This window comes from Ictidomys tridecemlineatus, chromosome 5 (genome assembly GCF_052094955.1).
Source record: "Ictidomys tridecemlineatus isolate mIctTri1 chromosome 5, mIctTri1.hap1, whole genome shotgun sequence".
NCBI lineage: Eukaryota > Metazoa > Chordata > Mammalia > Rodentia > Sciuridae > Ictidomys > Ictidomys tridecemlineatus.
Genome location: NC_135481.1, coordinates 194,582,547 through 194,599,537, shown reverse-complemented (window position 1 = coordinate 194,599,537; position 16,991 = coordinate 194,582,547). Strand labels below are relative to the sequence as shown.

General features: G+C 59.8%; 1 protein-coding gene across 1 annotated transcript in view; it reads right to left on the bottom strand.

Annotated features, from left to right (window-relative positions):
* Positions 1–8,887, bottom strand: part of Prex1 (phosphatidylinositol-3,4,5-trisphosphate dependent Rac exchange factor 1) — a 127,606-nt gene extending 118,719 nt beyond the window's left edge. The window contains exon 1 of the mRNA XM_078051972.1: positions 8,549–8,887. Coding sequence (XP_077908098.1) covers positions 8,549–8,767 — 219 coding nt within the window. The 5' untranslated portion in view covers positions 8,768–8,887. The remainder of the gene's footprint in view (positions 1–8,548) is intronic.
* Positions 8,888–16,991: the final 8,104 nt, after the last annotated feature.

The window sequence follows — 16,991 nt, the reverse complement described above, 5'->3', positions numbered from 1 at the left end:
TTCTCCATTCGACAAGTATTTAATGAGCACCCACTATGTGCCAGGCATCGTTCCTGATACCAGAGAGACAAGGCAAATGGAGAGTTAAGAGTCCCCCTCCTCGTGGAGCTGAGAAAGACAATGCGGAAACAATCAAGCGGAAGCCCCACATGTCAGCCGCTGGGAAGAAGCACTCGGGTGGGAGACAGACGTGGCCAGGTGCTGTGGTGGGTGTCAGAGAGGACAGGGTCAAGGGCACGCTGTTTAGCCACAAACCCACGGGAGGCCAAGGAGCGGGCCTGGGCTCCTGGGGGAGCAGGCCAGAGGGGGGGGAGGCCCGGCGGGCAGACGCACACGTGGCTCACTTCTGAGCGAGGGCAGGAGTCACAGGAGACCTGGGATTCCACGGTGGAGGCCGTGACTGCCCGGCTCAAAACACAGAACGCACACTCCAGAGGGGCCAGGCCACGGCGTGCAAGGCCACGGCGTCAAGGCCACGGCGTCAAGGCCACGGCGTGCAAACCGCTTCTCAGTTTTTAAAACTGTAAGAAAGAAAAAGTAACAAGAAAGGCGCAGGGAGAGGCCACGTGGGACGGGTTCTAACTGAACAGACCCGGGGCACGGGGACGGCAGAGCAGCCCGCTGTGGCGGCCTGGGCCACTTCCAGACGGTGTCCCTGGGCACGCGGCCCTCAGCCTTCCTGCCTGCAGAGTGGGTCTGCACAGCCCTCCCCGCCCCACAGGGGACAGGTGTTGCTGTGACAGCTGAGAGGAGGGTGGGGTCAGACAGCTTCTAATCAGGCAAATCTGCTTCCTGAGCAGAGAGCTGGGTGTCTCCCCGTCACAGGAAGCAGGGCCACCCCACACCCACAGCGGCCTCTGGTTCACACCCTGCCCACCAACGGCCGAGCCCTGCCTGGGTGTGGCAAGCTCAGCGGCCTCCTCCAGGGACCCTTCCCCATCACCTGGTGACACAGGACTGTGGGGAGGTGAGACCCAATAGGGGACAGAACCAGCCCCAGGTCACACAGCAGGCTGGAGGAAGGCAGGGGTCCCTCCCTCCTGGACAGTGTCCAAGCCTGCGGCAGAGGGGCTCTGGGACCTGAGAAGCCCCGTGCAGTCCTGGCTTCTAGGCCACAGGTGGACCTGCCACGGCCCTGTCGCGGACCCCCGTGGCCCCTCACACCCCGGGAAGGAAGCCAGGCTGCTCCTGGCGCGAGGCCCCGAGCCACTCTGCCAGCTGCACCCAGCTCACCGCCCCGTCGTCCCCTTCGGCCACCTGGCCACCTAACGCTCCTCCACCAAGCCGAGCATGACCCCGGCTCAGGGCTGGCCCTGCCTGGAGCTCTCTCCCTCTCCACCGCCAGCTCCTCCTCCTTGGGACCCAGCTGGAGGCCTCCCCGGCCACCCCACCTGAAGTGTCTGTCAGCACCCTCGTCACCGACACGTCCTCAGTTCATTTCCTTCCGGGTGCCTCCACCCCAGCTGCACGGGCTTGCCCAGTATGCGACCACCCGGGCCCACTTCCCCATCTGCAAAGGGGACACAACAGCGACGTCTGCTCAGAGGGCTGCTGCAAGGGACCAGGGAGGTGGCCACGCGGAGCAGACGGCAGAGCAGGGCACACAGGGCCTCCGTGACGTCGTCACTCTGACAGCTCAGGTGCGGGCCGTCTTCCTGTGCTGGCTGAAGGCTCCACCAGGGCAGGGGCCAGGCCCATCTTGTCCCAGCTGCGTGCCAGGCACCAACCTGCACGTGGCACACGGCAGCTGCCTACTGTGCGCTCATGGGCGAACCAGGGAGCACCCGCTGCCACACCGGCTGCCATCTCAGCCTCACCCTCCAGGAGCTTCTCACAGGCAACCCACCCGCCCCAGCAGGAAAAAAGCACAAGACCCTGGGTCCCCGAGGCCCAGCCACCTCTCCCACCAGCCATCAGAGCCGCAGTCAGGCCAGCCTGCACCCGCCCACTCCCTGGCCCAGAGTCAAGGGATCGGCTGTCAGTCCAGCCCCGGGGAAGGGACCCAGCAGTAAACACAGACAGGGCAGCGGGCGACTCCCTTCTGGCCCTGGAGGAGCCAACAGAAACAAACCTGGCAATGGGAGGCTGAGACAGGAAAGTCGAAAGTTCAAGGCCAGCCTCCGCAACTTAGCAAGACCCCAAGCAACTCAGTGAGACCCCGAGCAACTCGGCAAGACCCCCATCTCAAAATCAAAAATCGAAAGGGGGCTGTAGTTCCAAGGTAGAGTGCTCCCAAGTTCAATTCCCAGCACCTAAATAAATAAACATCAAAATCCACACAGCCCGGCAAGGCTGGGACTCCCTGCCTCCTGGAGTCCCAGCCTTGGCTCAGGGACACCAACATGACCCACATTTGGCTGCGCTTGCTCCTTGAGGCAAACCCCAGGAGGACTACAATCAAGTGGGGCGGGAGGGGGGGGACACAGGACGGACACAGAGGCTCAGGGCTCGGCCAAGGTCACAGAGCACAGAGCTGGGATCTGACTCAGGTGCAGCTCTAGCGCCTCCTGTGTTCTAAACCCTGAGCCGGGGAGCCGGGCCGCCACAGGGTCTACTGGAGCAGACACGTGTGTGCACAGGTTCCACGTGCTGCCACAGGGGCTGAGGCAGAGCCGGTGGGTGAAGGAGTGGCCCGCAGCTGGCAGCCACCCTGCACCCACCCGGGGTATCTGCCATGTCTGCGGCAGTCTTGATTATCCCGCGGGGAGGCCGCCCTGGCATCTACCTGTGGAGACCAGGGCGCCACTCACGTCCTGCCAATCACAGGACGCCCAGCCTGGAAGTCCACAGCGCTGGGGACAGGGGCAACCAGGGGACTTGTCCCATCTGCGCCACTAGAGCTGGAGACGCACTCCGCAGACCCTCTTTAAGGGGGACTCTGGGTCCTGGCTAGGACATAAGTGCCCAGAGCAGGACTGGCCAGGCTCTGGAGCAGGACCACTGACCAGCGCTCCCTCCTCCCCGCAGGCCACAGCCTGTCCCACTGTGGGACGAGGACATCAGCCCATCACTTTGCTCACAAGATCTGGGTTAACTCTGGGGCAAGAATCAGCTCTGACCACACCCAGTGCCCAGGAACAGGCTGGGGGACACACCCTGGTCTGAGGGTCAGCCCACCTTGTCCCACCTGGAGGGCCTTTCCTGCTGGGGACAAGAAATCACAAAACTCAGGGAGGCGGTGCCCGGCCGCCTGGCCTGCCTCACAGATCTAACCACGGGACCGAGCTGGGGGCGGAGGAGGACGTGGGCCTCTCCTGAGGGAGGGCCCAGCCCAAGGTCCTCAGCTCGCTGCCTGACAGAGGGGCACTCTCCAGAAAGAGGTGCCCTGAGGTCTCACAACCAGGAACACCAACGCCATCCATCTCTTCCCAAAGTGACAGATAAAGGGCTGCCAGGACGGTGGTGAGGGGCCCCAGTGTGCACCTGGACACCCGGCTCATTCAGATGCTGGCACCGCGTCTCCGCTGCCTGAGGACAAGGCCCACATCTGCCCGGCGAGGGCCGTTCTCACGCACACCAGGTGCCAGGGAAATACCTGCCCACCAGAGGACCTACCAGCTTTGTGGGTGACCTGTCCACAGCTGTCTGCCGGGTGCACACAGAACTGGCCCCTCACCCACTCGCACATGGTTGGTTTGTATTATGACTTGTTTTTAGTTGTAGGTGGACACATCTTTCTTTACTTATTTTTATGTGGTGCTGAGGGTCGAACCCAGGGCCTCACACGTGCTGGGCGAGCGCTCTACCTCTGAGCCACGGCCCAGCTCTCGCACTTGGTTTTTAGCATCAAAACATTTTCATGACTTCCTGGTCCAGGATCCCTGGCAACCTAAAACTGAGATAATTTGGACCTTGGCTTAATTATTGCCCACTCGAGCATCTGGACAGTGTCCCAAGGGCAGTAATTTTGCTCCTGAGCCCAGACTCATGTCAGAGCAGTTCAGACCAGTAGAGAAGTGTTGGCTATGCAGCCAGCTTCATCAGGCTGTGTGATCTTGGAAAAGTGACCTGGCCTCTCTGTGTCTTGGTCTCAATTGTCAAATGGGAAGCACAAGAACATGTGTACTTCTGAGTTGATCCATAGGAGATGCCTTGCCCAGGGCTTGCAAATGTGTTAGCAAGCCATTGTCATCATCGCTGTGTTCATCTCATAGCGGTGCCAAAACTGACACTTCTTTCTGTTGGCGTTTCTTTTTAAATAAATTTGTACACATATGCATTTTATAGAAAAGGGATATTTAAAAATTCAAAGAAAATTTAAGTAAGTAAAATTTCTTTGCACGTTTTTTCCTTTTTCCCTCCCCCTGGCCCTTCGCCATGCGATGCACATCGCTCCGACCTCTTCAAGCTCTTGAACCTTACAAGTTAGGAACATGATCACGGATTCCTTTCCAAAGTGGGTCTGCGTCCCCCACTTCATACCCCTGTTCCCAGCACCACCACGTGAAAATCCCCCCAGTCACTAGGTGAACTTTCTGACTTGGTGATTTTAGAACCAAAGATGTGCCCTTGCCGGGCTCCTGAGTGAGACAGGGAGAGCAGAATCTTCTTAAAGAAAAACAAGGGACGAGGCAACACTGCAGCTTCTGGTTTGGGCAGCAGAGCTCGGACCGCGGGCCTCCGCCCTCCAAAAGCAGAACCAGAAGCTCTGGGAGCTTCCTGCTCAGGTCTCCGTCCCACAGCGGCCAGGCCGGCCAGTTCCTTCTGGGTGCCTGGGAGCAACAGGTCTCTGTCCTCAGCCAGGGGAGCCATTCTGAGGCTGCTGACGGCCCCGCCCATGCTTGCCCTCTTCCTGTCCCTGCCCAGCTGGCACGCCCACCGTGGGGCCCCCAAGCCCTGGCCCTGAGCCTCCCCTCACAGGCAGGGCCTCCAAAGCAATCCCACCAACAGGCAGGGCCCAGACTCAGTCTCCTCCTGAAGTCAGGAGTCCCAGAGAGACCTCGTGTGGCCCCCACGACATCCCCAAGAAAGCCACCGGCACCCCAGCACCCCATGTGCCTGGCAGCGTCCTGGGGTCTCTGACCTCAGGCCCACCCAGGCTGCATGACACCCCGGTGAGGCAGGGCGCCCAAGGCGCAGACCAGGAAACTGAGGCACACCGCAGTGGGCCATCTGCCCGGGTGGCCTGCGGTCAGTGTGGGGGACAGGGTTCGCACAGCAGCATCCTGGCTCCGGGGGGCCACCCACAACTCTTGCCGCGAACAGAGCCGGGCGCGGAGGAGACAGGCAGCCTGACACACTTCACAGCTGTCCCCACTCTGCGGAAGACAGCACAGGCCTCATAGAGGGGAAGTGACAGGAAGGGGCCCGAGAAGGTGAAGGTCACACGGGCTGGGTTCCAACCCTGTTCTGCCTCCCTCACAGCTCTCAGGCCAGGGCTGGCCCTTACTGTAAGCCGGATGTGGTAGGGGGGCGGCTAGGGACATGGGCACTGGGCCCCGAAGCAGGGGCGGACCCCAGCAACTCTCCAGGTGACCAGGGCAGCTGTCTGCCTTGGTTTCCTCATCTGTCACGGGGAAGAGGGAACAAGCTCACAGGTGCAGGGCCCAGTGGGGAGCAAGTGTCCGTCACCATCCTGCCTGGCGCTGTCCACCAGCACACAGGGAGCGCCCCACGCGGCCAGGCTTCCAGAAGGCGTAACCCAGGGTCCTGAGTCAAGTCCCCGACACCATCTCCCTCTGTGGTGTCCCCAAGCCAGATCCAGCATCTCCGTGAGAGAGGGCTGTCCTTGCCCTCCCATGACTCTCAAACCCCAAAACAGCATGGGCCATGGGAGGGCGAGGTCCAGCACTGAAGGAGGGGGAGGTGGGGAATCTCCAGAGGAACCGCGGAGCCAGGCCTGGGACCACGAGATGGCTGGTTCCTGCGGCCTGAGGAGGTCAAAAGGAAACTGGCTCCAAGCCCGTCCTCCTTCAAGTCCTCAGACCAGCTTCCTCCAGGTAGCCCACCCTGACCACCCGGCCCCAGTCCTCTGTGCGATTTGCTCGGCCATCACATAACAGGAGTAACTAGTGTCTTACAGCTGGCGGGCCCTGCTCCAGGGGCTTTATACTGACTTCTGTAACTGACTTATAAAACTGTCACTCAGGTCCTATCACCACCCCAACAGATAAGGAAAACAAGACTCAAAAAGACGACACCAGCTTGCCTGAGGCCACAAGTCCAAGGACTCCACCTGGGCAGCCTGGCTCTGGAGTCCGGCCTTGGACTGGGACTTTGGTTGGTGGTGGTGGGTTTTGCGTTTTGCAGTCCTGGAGATTGACCCAGAGGCGCTCCACCACCAAGCTACATCCCCAGCCTTTGTATTTTTTATTTTGACACAGAATCTCACTAAGTTGTTGAAGCTGGGCTCAAACCCGCGATGCTCCTGACTCAGATTCCCAAGATGCTGGACTACAGGTGTGTGCCACCACACCTGGCAGACTTGGACTCTGTCACCTGGGCTGGATGTTGCTCCTCGGGGGCCCAGGCCTGGTTCCCCCACCTCTCCCACGGCACTCTCAGGGCAGGCTTCGTGCCCCTGGCACACAAGAAGGCCAGGGTGGCCCTGTAAGGCCTGCCTCTGCCACGTGGATCTGAAGCAGCCAGGGACAGCCCCGAAGCAGCCCTCCATGCCAGGAGGCAGGGGATCCCTTAGCAAGTGTAAAGGCTGAGGGGACAGAGGGCAGCAGGAGACAAGCACAACCTGCAGGCCACCAGCCTGCTGCCAGGAGAGCCCTGCAGCACTAAGCCCCAGGTTCCAAGACGAAAGGCCACCACCGAGGGGCCATCCCCAAAGGGCAAAGGAGAGGCCCCTGGCTCCCAAGTGAGGTCTGGCTGCTCAGGTTACACAATCAGTCTGCTCCTGGCACCAGCTTGGGGGCACACAAAAGGACAAGGCAGCAAAGGAAACCAGATTCACCGCCTCCTGTTTACAGGTGGGGAAAAGGCTTTGCGATGGGCAAACGAGAGGTGCTCAGAGCATCCCAGACACGGTGCGCAAGGGACCCTTTCTTCCCTGTTTCTTTCCTATCAAGAAGGTTGACTCCAATCAATTTCCATTATTCCAGCTTCCTGGGGCTCCACACGTGCACAATCTAAAACCACAGTTAACACAACACACTCCATATCTAGTCTGAACCGAACGGCACCATCTCAAGCAAGGGCGCGGGAGGGAGCAGTATATTTTCTTTCCCATTAATATAAAAATTGGTTTGTTTCCTGTTTCTCTTCCAGACTAAGGAGCAGGGAGTGGCTCAGAGGGAGAAGTGAGGAGTTCCCTAGAATCTGACATTGCTTAGCAATGCCAAGGCTGTCTGCATCTTTAATTCAGAAACTGCCAGCTTCAAATGAAGAGACTCGTGCGTGTGCGTGTGTGCGTGTGCGTGTGTGTGTGTGAACTGTGACAGGGAGAGATGGGAAAGACAGCCAACCTGCCTTATTCTTACAGTCATTTCTAGAAGGGCCCTTCGGCCAAAGGGCTTGCAGTACCTGTGCACAAACCCCTCCCCCTACTCAAGGGCCTTTCACAGGGAGAAGGGCAGAGCGATCCAGCATCCCTGAGGGGAACGGTGCTCTCACACAGCCCCCACTGCACCCCCGTCACCCTGGAGGGTCCCTCTTCACCCCAGAGACTGGGAGCTGCCACCAGCCCGCACCAGCCCTCCCCTCCCTAAACCAGGATTAAGACTTCCTAGAGCTGAGACTGGGAGTAAATGAGGACCCAGCAGGAGGCATGGAGATTAAAGCCCTGGAGTCTCTAACTTCCATCCCGGCTCTGCCGTCCCACCCCCACCACCCCTGGCCACTTTTCTCACTTCCTAGGAGGGTAGGGAAGTGGCCTCTTCCTCCCCCGCCCCCCACCACCAGAAGAAAAAAGAAAGGGAGCTTAGAATCGGAGTTTAAAGCCCTAGCTGGGACTGCCCTGGTGGAAGCCCAACATCCCCAACTTAACCAGCTGTATGATCCTGGGCAAGTGGTCCAACCTCTCTGGAGCCAAACTCTCCCAATCTTACAAAGAGGGTAACAAGTCGCCCCTACTTCATGAGCCACTTGCAAAGGTTAAGCCTGCTGAAGACACACGCATGGTCCTGGCCCACGGCGAGGACTCCGCTGCTGTTTTACCGATGGTCTTTGCAAACTCGGGGATGGGAGGACGGTTACGAGCTTGGACTGGGAGCCCCCGGTGACAAACCGGCTCTCCCCGGGCTCCCGCAAAATCGCGCGCCGTGCCGGGACCGTCCCCTGGGGCTCTGTGGATCCCCGTGCTTCCTCCGGGTTTCGTCCCCTCCACCGGCGCGGGGGACGCTGGACTCCGGGGCTTGGGCCATCTGTCCCACCGAGAGTCGCGGGTGCACCGGGCGGCGAACTTGTTCCCTGGCCAACGCGGCGCTGGCCGGCGGCGGCGCGGGGTCCCGAGCCCCAGGCCGCGGATGTAACTAATTTTAAACTCTGTGAAAGGCGCGGAGGGGGCGAAAAAGACAAAAGGGCAGCGCGGCGGGCCCGAGGCGACCTCGGCGCGGCGGCCGGGCCACAGGTGGCGGGCGGCGGGCCGGCGGCGGCGACTCACCGACTGCAGGAAGCGCAAGGTGCCCACGTAGTACCTCTCGGTGTCCAGGATCTCCTTGAGGACGCAGAGGCGGAGGCGCAGCTGGCGCTCGGACTCGCGGGCGGCCGCGCACGGGCCGGGGCCGGGGCCGGGTGCGGCGGCGCCGGGGGCCCGGGGGTCGGGGTGGGCGCCGTCCGCGGCCCCGTCGCCGCCGGGGTCGCTGCCGCTGGGTCCCTCCATCCTCCCGGCCGCGCGCCGCTGCTTCCCGCACCGAGCTCGCGCCGAGGGCTCAGGCGTCCAGGCGCCGCATCCCGGACGGGGCGCGCGGGCGGCCGGCTCCGAGCGGCGGCGGCGGCGGCGGGGGCGGGGCGCGGGAGGGGCTCGCAGACTCGGCCGCCGCCGCCCCCGCCGCCAGGGAGCGTCTGCCAAGTGCCACGCCGCGCTCCCGCCGCAGAGGCGCTCGGCGCGCGCGGGCCCCGGAGACGCGCCGCGCGCCCGGCGCCGACGTCGGAAGCTCAGCGGGGCGCGCGCGGGAACCTCCGGAAGGGCCCGCGGAGCCGGGGAGGCGGGGGTCCGGCTCCGCGCCCCGCCGCGTGGCGCCCCCGCCGCAGGCTACGCGCGACACTCCCGAGCCCGGGCACACCGCGCAGGGCGGGCGGAGAAAAGGCGGGCGGCGACAGTGACGGGCCAGCTGCCCCAGCCAGCGCCCCCGCCCCACGAGCGGGACGGAAGAGGGCAAGAGGGGCGGCCACTGCAGGGAGGTGACACCCGGGCCTTTTGGGTGCCCTGGGGCCCGTCACGACCTTGAGCAGCTGGCTCTCCTTTCTTTCCCTTTCTTTTTCTCTCTTCCCTCCTGGTTCTCTGTGTCTGAACTTCTCTGCTCCAGGACCCTGGCCCTTCCCACCTTTCCCAGAAGACATTGTCCCCTGCCCCCTCCTCCTCCCTTGCACCCCACCTGGACAAGACCTTGGGAAATCCAGCTTCTAGTCTAATGTGACCTTGCTAATAACAGGAACCACTTGACAGACAGGTGAGGAAAGAGGGGGCCAGGACCCAGAGCCCCCAGGCTCCACCCAGCCCCTCCCTGGCTAACTGCTGGCCAGGCTGGGTCCAGCATCCCGGTCCTCAGTGTTTCCCTCAGTGCAATGAGAGTAGCAGCCAGCTCCTAGGGCCTGTCTCTCAGTGGGAAGTACTTGAACAGCTCTCCGCACCTAGAAAGTTCTCTGCCAGCGTTTTTTCTTAATCACTACTGCATTTGTGACCTGCCCTTGGGCCTGACCCCTCTCTGAGCTACCCATGCACCCCTAACCGCCCAGTTGCCAGCTGAAGACTGTATTTTCTCTGAGGTAGATCAGCTGAATCACATAATAGCCACCTCTGAACTATAATCATCTTGGGGCAGGAACATTATTGCTTATTTATCTCGATTCCAGATGTCTAGGATTGTTCTCCCCGTGGCCTCAGGATAGACACTTCGAGTGCCTACAGACACGGGAGAGAATGGTGACTTCTGCCCTCCCAGAGCAGGTGCATCCCATCTGGCCTTGGGGTGCCTGAAGGTATACTGAGGAAAGGGTGTCAGTGGTGAGCCCTCGGGTGTGGGTACTGGAACCAGTTGTGTCCAAAGGTGGCTGGCCTTTTGTTCCCTGGATTCCTCACAAAGTGGTAAAGGGCTCTGGAACAGCTCTGCTGTGTGACTTTGGAGTGGTCCTAATGCCTCTCTGAGCCTCAGTTTTCCAGTTTGTAAAGAGGGGGTCTGGGAGACCACAGTGTACACATGTCAGAGCTTCTTAACCTTGCCTTGTTGATGTTTGAAGTCAGATAACTCTTTGTTGTCTGGGTACGTCCTGTGCCTGTAGGACAATAGGCAGCATACTGTACCTCCTAGGCCAGTAGTGCCCCTCCCCAGTGTGGGAGCCAAAACCATCCCCAGACACTGCCCGCTGTCCCCTGGGAGACAGAATTGCAGCCCCCCCCCCCCCCCCGTCGAGAACCACTGATAAGAACCTTACACAAACTGTTGGCACACAGTAGGTGCTCAGCGGATGTCAGTCCCCTTCTCAGCCAGGGAGGGCTAGTGTCAAATTCACACCGAAATCCCATGTTTCACGGAAGAATTGACCCACGCCCCAAAAAGAATGTCTGGACCTTCCCACACTGTGACTGAGACCATCCTGGGCCTGTGCCCGTGTCCTGCCCACCCTCTCGCTCCCTGGGTTCCTCTGGGATTTTTCCCCATCCTCCTCTGAAAGATGATACAGCTTTTAATCAGATGCTTAAGGCTCGCTGGTGCCCGTGGGCCTCCTCTGTGAACGGAGAGCGTCAGGGCCTCCATGGAAGGTTGCTGCAGGGTCCCTGAGTGACGCGGGGAGCCTGGAGTGCAGGGGGGAGGGCTGAGTGCTGATCCATTAGGATGCATTTGGCTGCAAGGAGGAGAATCGGGCTACTGATGGCTTAAGACAGGACATTGCTTATTTAGCAAGGGTCTAGAAGAGGTGTATTCCTAAGGTGGGTTCAGAACTTGGTGACAACATCAAGTCACCTCTGACCCTGCTGTGCCCATCACGGAGGCTTTTTCTCCCCAGGTTTGGGGCCTCAGAGTCACAAGATAGCTGCTGAAAGGGCACCATTGCCTTCTCACACAGCAAGTCCACGGCAGGAAAGACCAGGACAAAGGCCCTGCTGACTGCCTGTCTTACCAGGGAAGAGCCTCAAGGCCCCAGCAGGTCAGAGCTGGGCCATGTGGCCACCCTTGCATGTTCCCTGAGGGAGAGCAGAGCCTGTCACCATTGACTTAGACCAGACCTGCTTCATTCCTGGGCCGTGGCTGCCAGAACAACTCGGGGCTCTGCTGTCAAGCAAGGAGGGATCGACTTGGGGGGCACCTAAAGCGTGTGCCACAGGCGTCGGCTGCCGGGCCTGGGGGAAGTGCCCAGACTGCAGAGGGGACAGCCCACCGCATCAGGCCCTCGACACCCTTGTGACTCCACAGGGGACGGTGCACTAAAAGGACTTTGCCAGTTGCTTCTGTCCTTCGGCAGGTACATAATGAGGGCCTACTATGCGCCAGCGAGGGCACCACAGTGAAGACAACCAGTAGGTCCAGCCCTTCAGTCCGGAGCAGGGTTCGAAGGGGAATAACCGAATAAACAACAAATAAACCAGATGCGTCGGCGTCCCTCAGGCCCACAGAGGATGTGTGGGAAACAGGCTCAGGTCACTGGCCGCCCCAGGCCTCGTTACTCAGGGTACCCGCTCTTGCTGGGATCAGAGGGGCCCCAGCTGATCCTAGCACAGAGCTAGCCCAAGGGGGGGACTTTCTTTCCCTGTCCCTGCCTCAGTCTTGACCTCTTCTCTCCTCTTCCCCGTCACCCCAGCCACCCGCTCCAGGACTCGGGTGGGCAGCCCCTAGGTCCCGGGCGGGATCTGTCAGGGCAGGGCTCGGCCGGGCTGTAGCCGGGAAAGTCATGAAACAACAGTGAGGTGGGAAAAGATGGAAAGGAAGGAGAAGCCTGCAGCTGGGGGAGGGGAGAGTGCTGATAGGAGAGGGAGAGTCTCCTGGGGACAATTTTAGAGCCCGTTGCCACGCTCCTCGCTCAGGCTGGGAAATGCCGATGCGTTTGGCTTCACGAGTTTTTCACGTTGTGGGGGAGAAGACTCCGCTGCTTGGCAACTCCAGTCAGTTCCTGGTTCCCCAACGAGACCCTGCCAGCTTCGGTGGCCTGGGGGACTGCAAGCCTCTCCCTAAGCTTCCCCTAAAAGTTGGTGAAGAGAAAGCAGGGGGTGGGCGGGACTTTTCCCCAGGTGCCCGGGGAGCTGCTGGCCGCCCAGGGTGTCAGTCGTCTTCCACATGCAAATGAGTTCTCGGTATATGGGGCTCCTCACCCCCACGCTGAGCACCTAGAACAGCTTTCTGAGAAAAGGGAAGTGGCCCCACTGGCCTTGGAACTGGACAGAACAGCTGGACAGCGGAACCCAAGGCTGATTACACAGACCAAGCTTCATTGCTTCAGATGGAAATATAATTCTCCTCCAGATAGTCAGTAGAGCCGCCTCTGACTGCCCAAGTCAGCCCCTCTTCAAGCCGGGCACGGTGGCCCGCGCCTGTCATCCCAGCAGCCCAGGAGGCTGAGGCAGGAGGATGGCGATTCAAAGCCAGCCTCAGCAAGGGCGAGGTACCAAGCAACTCAGTGAGACCCTGTCTCTAAATACAATAAAAAATAAGGCTGGGGATGTGGCTCAGTGGTCGAGTGCCCCTGGGTTCAATCCCCGGTAAAAAAAAAAAAAAAAAAAAAAAAAAAAGGAAGGGAGGGAGGAGGGAGGAAGGAAGGAAGGAAGGAAGGAAGGAAGGAAGGAAGGAAGGAAGGAAGGAAGGAACCTCCCAAAGATAGCCCTGCTGTTGGAAGCAGCTCTCTCTCCAAAGGGCTGTGGTTCCAGATGTGATTGGAGCTTGATAGATATCAGATGAAGCTGGAATCCAGAGCTTTGCCAAATCATATTGGTGCCACAAAACACTGGGAATGAGCTGGGACATTGCCCCTCTGTCATTGGCACACGTGCCTTCTCAGCCAATCCGTGGACAGTCTTGTGCTCTAGAGACCAGCTGCCGGGTTCCAGTCCCAGCCCGACCACTTCCTAACTGTGTGGCTTTCATGCAGGTGACTTCACCTTTCCAGGCCGCGATGATCCTGGTCTGTAAAACGGGGCAGATGAGTTCCTCCCTCACAGGGCTGTTGTGCAGATGAAAATACTTCCCAGATCTAAAGTGCTTCGAGTGCTGCTGACCCTCAGTTGATTGTTAGCTGTTCTGAGCAGTGAAGCCAAGATGCCCAGAAGTGTGCTGGCCACTTGGGTGTGAGACCATCAGGGAAGACAGTGCTGACCGATGGAAGATGCAGAATGACAGAGGGACAGAACCTGTAGCTGTGATGTCACCGAGCTCCTGAATTAACCCACGTGGAACCGCCTGCCTTGGACCTCTTGTGTTGTAATTTTCCTTGTCACTTAAGTCAGTTGAAACCTCAGACAGTTCCTTCTCCCCTGACGAGACCCTACCAAGATGCAGCAAAAGCCTCCTAATCGCTGTCCATCCCCTTCTGTGGATTGCTCCCCACTTAGAGCAACGATCCCCGTATGGACAGCCGAGCGCACACCCCACTTTGCCTGAGACAGACAACCCCGCAGCAGGCTGTTGTCTCAGCATAATTATTAATAACTTCCCGGTTTGGACCATATGGCCACCCGTCCCTCCACAGAAGCTCTGCTTCTGCTTCTCTTTTAAGATGCAGATGTCCCAGGGGGTGCCATCTCCACCGGGTCCCTTTCCCAGGGGAGCAAAGACCCAGGGTTCATAAACCAAAGGTTGGGTTGGGGGGTAAAGGAGAGGAAAACAGCTCAGAGAGACAGTGTTGCACAGAAGGTGAATTCTGCACATGTCGAGGGCAGAGATCGACCTGGATGGTGCGTCTTGAAATTCGCAGCCAGCAAGGCCAGATGGTTTCAGCAGACACGCTGGACACACACTCATGTGTCTGGGTTTTTTTTTTTTTTTTTCCATTTTGTTTCCTGGACTGAAAGCACAAAAGTAGGGCCGTCCAGCCCCAATCCAGACACCTGGCAGTGCCCACGGAGACTGACTGGGAGCCGACAGTGTCCTCTGGGCCAGCAGAAACACAAACAGCCACACCCTCTCCAACGCCACTCGGGCTGCGGCCGGCTTCCAGATTTCCAGCGCGGATCCCATCCTTAGTGGAGAGCGGGGAGTGCCAGCCACCATCACGCTCCCTGGGAGTGCTCCCCGAGCTCAGGCGCCCCAGGCCCACCCTGAGCTCTCGCCCGCCTGCCCTCCATGGCAGCTGTGATGGCGGCCATCCCTGGTTTGCTGATGAGGAAACAGACAAGAGCTGGGGGAAGGTCACTGCATGGGGACTTAGGCTAGAGGGCTTCCACTCCAAATAGTGAGGATTCTGTGCAGTGGAAGTTCCTGTCCTCATGTGGCACCCAAGTCTAAGCCACCTAGGACAAGCACGGAGGCCCCACCGTGTGGGATCCCCCGCACCCTTCAGCTGGGGCGTTGCCCATCTTCACCATGGCCAAGATGGCCACTCGGCACCACAAACCAGCCAGCAGGAAGAGAAAAGGGAAGGGACGGGATGGCGGTCCTGCGGAGGAGCGGACACTTTCGTGAGTCACTTCTGCTCCCGCCTTCCTGGTCAGAAGTTGGCCACCCTGGTGTGTCTGACCTGAATCCAGGCCACAGGGCTCTACCCCGCAGGTGACACAGGTGGCTGTGGGAATCCTGTCCCCGCATGCTGGGGCAGTGCCCGGAGGGAAGCTGTGGCTGAATGAGGGAAGGAATGAGCTCACCCCCAGTTCACAGGCTCCCCCCAGGTCCAGGAGACCAGCGAGCAAAACAGGGGAAGCGCGTCAGAGCCGCGTCCTGGGGAAGAGTCCGTCGGTAGAAACTGCAGAAAGGCCGGGTCCCCCAGGTCAAGGACAAGAACCGAGTGGGGCGACCGGGAGGGCTGGGGCAGCATTCCAGGGGCGAGGAGGTGAATCCCCAGCAAGAGGTAGGCCTGCAGGAGGACAGCAGCACTGGGCAGGCGGCTGGGGCGGCCAGGGAAGGCAGCGGGAGGCCAGGGAACAGCTGCAGGTGGCCACCAAGAGGCGGGAGGCTCTCACCAGGAAAGGACTCTGCCTGAGGTGCCCCAGGATCCCGGGGCTCCCCGGAGACAGGCCCCCGACACTCAGGCTCCACCCTGAGAGCGGGGCTGGGGCTGCCCACCCTGGCCTGAGCCCTTGCTGACGTGACAGGCAGCTCCGCCTGCATTGCCCCTCTGCCTGCTGTGCCGCTCTGCCGCCTGTCACCAAAGCCCTTCCCGGCCTCCGTGCTCCCAAGATGACGACTTGAAACCAACGTCCCCGTCTCCCTCCAAAACCGATTTGAAGTGACACCGGTTTTCCCGCCAATTTGTGGGTGGGGCAGTCTGACCACTGGTTTGGCACCATGACACCCAGGAATAGGAGACCCTTGGGGAGGGCACGCAGCCGTCCCCGCTGTGACGCCGACTGATGGGTGGGCTCCAGACCCCAGGGTGGAAGGGTCCCGGGCGACTCCAGGCGTGGGTCTGAAGGCCTGGAAGGCTGGGCCGGGCACCCCCAGGACGGGACCCCGTGGGTGGGGAAGATGGGGGCTGGATGTCAACTGAGATGTTGGGTGGGGGCGCTGGGTGGCCTCGGGAGCGGTGGCCCAGACATGTCACCTCAGCATGGTCAGGAGACAAGCTCGGCTGAAGCCCGCCTGGGGGAGAGGCGGGGAGGGCCGTGCTGCAGGAGAGAACGGGGGACCCGGCCACACGGCGTCCAGGGCTGGGCAGGCGTGACCCACCAGGACAGGTGTCACGACGGTCACTCCCAGCTGCTCACAGAGCTCCCTGGTCACTGGAGGAGAACTGGACGGAGCAGCGGACACTCGTGTTTCCTCTCAGGTTCCTCCTGGGGCAGAGGAGGACATCAGGAGCCAGGTCTCTCTGCCAGGTCTCCACGGGACGCTGGGGCCACAACAAGACCTCACAGACCCCAACGTGCTCGAAAACCCGGGAACAGGGCTCCCTGCCCACCGTCGGGGTTAGGTCCTCAGAAGTGTGAGCCTGGTGCGGATTCGGAGAGAACAGAGGACGCGGGGGGACGCCTCCCCAGCTCCCGCAGCGGCGGGGACTTCAGAATCAGAGCTGAGCTAAGAAGCCAGGCAGGAAAGGGCGCTTGGTGGATGATTCCATTCACACAGAGCTCAAAGCCCTGTTAAAGCCCAGCGCCCAGGATGCGCAGGGGGTGGCAGATCTATCAGGAAAGGAGGGGAGCACCGGCCACGAGACTCAGGGGCCTGAGGAGTCTGCTGTCTGTCAACTCTCCTCCTTTGATTCTGAGTGCTGGGGAAGACCCAGGGTGTTTTACCACTGAGCTGTTTCCCCAGTTCTTTTAATTTTTTATTTTATTTTATTTTTATTTTTTGAGACAGGGTCTGGCTAAGTTGCTGAGGCTGGCCTCAAACTTGCAATCCTCCTGCTTCAGCCTCCTGAGTCACCAGGATCACAAGTTGCCTGCAGCCGTATCCGGGGCAATGTTCTAGTTCTTCACCTGCATGGTGTGTCATGGGGATTTTTGTGTTATGTTTTACGTTTAAGCACTTTTGTCTATATTCTGTTTCCCAATTTAAAAATGCATCAAAAGCCTTAAAAATAAATACATACAAGGGCTGGGCTGTGACTCAGAGGTAGAGCACTTGCCTAGCACGTGTGAGGCACTGAGTCCGATTCTCAGCACCACATATAAATAAATGAATAAAATAAAGCTCCATCAACATCTAAGAAATCATTGAAAAACAAATACATACGTACGTGCACACATACACACGCACCTTCATGTCCCCTGCCTGTTTTCATTCTGGTACTCTAAACTACAGAAA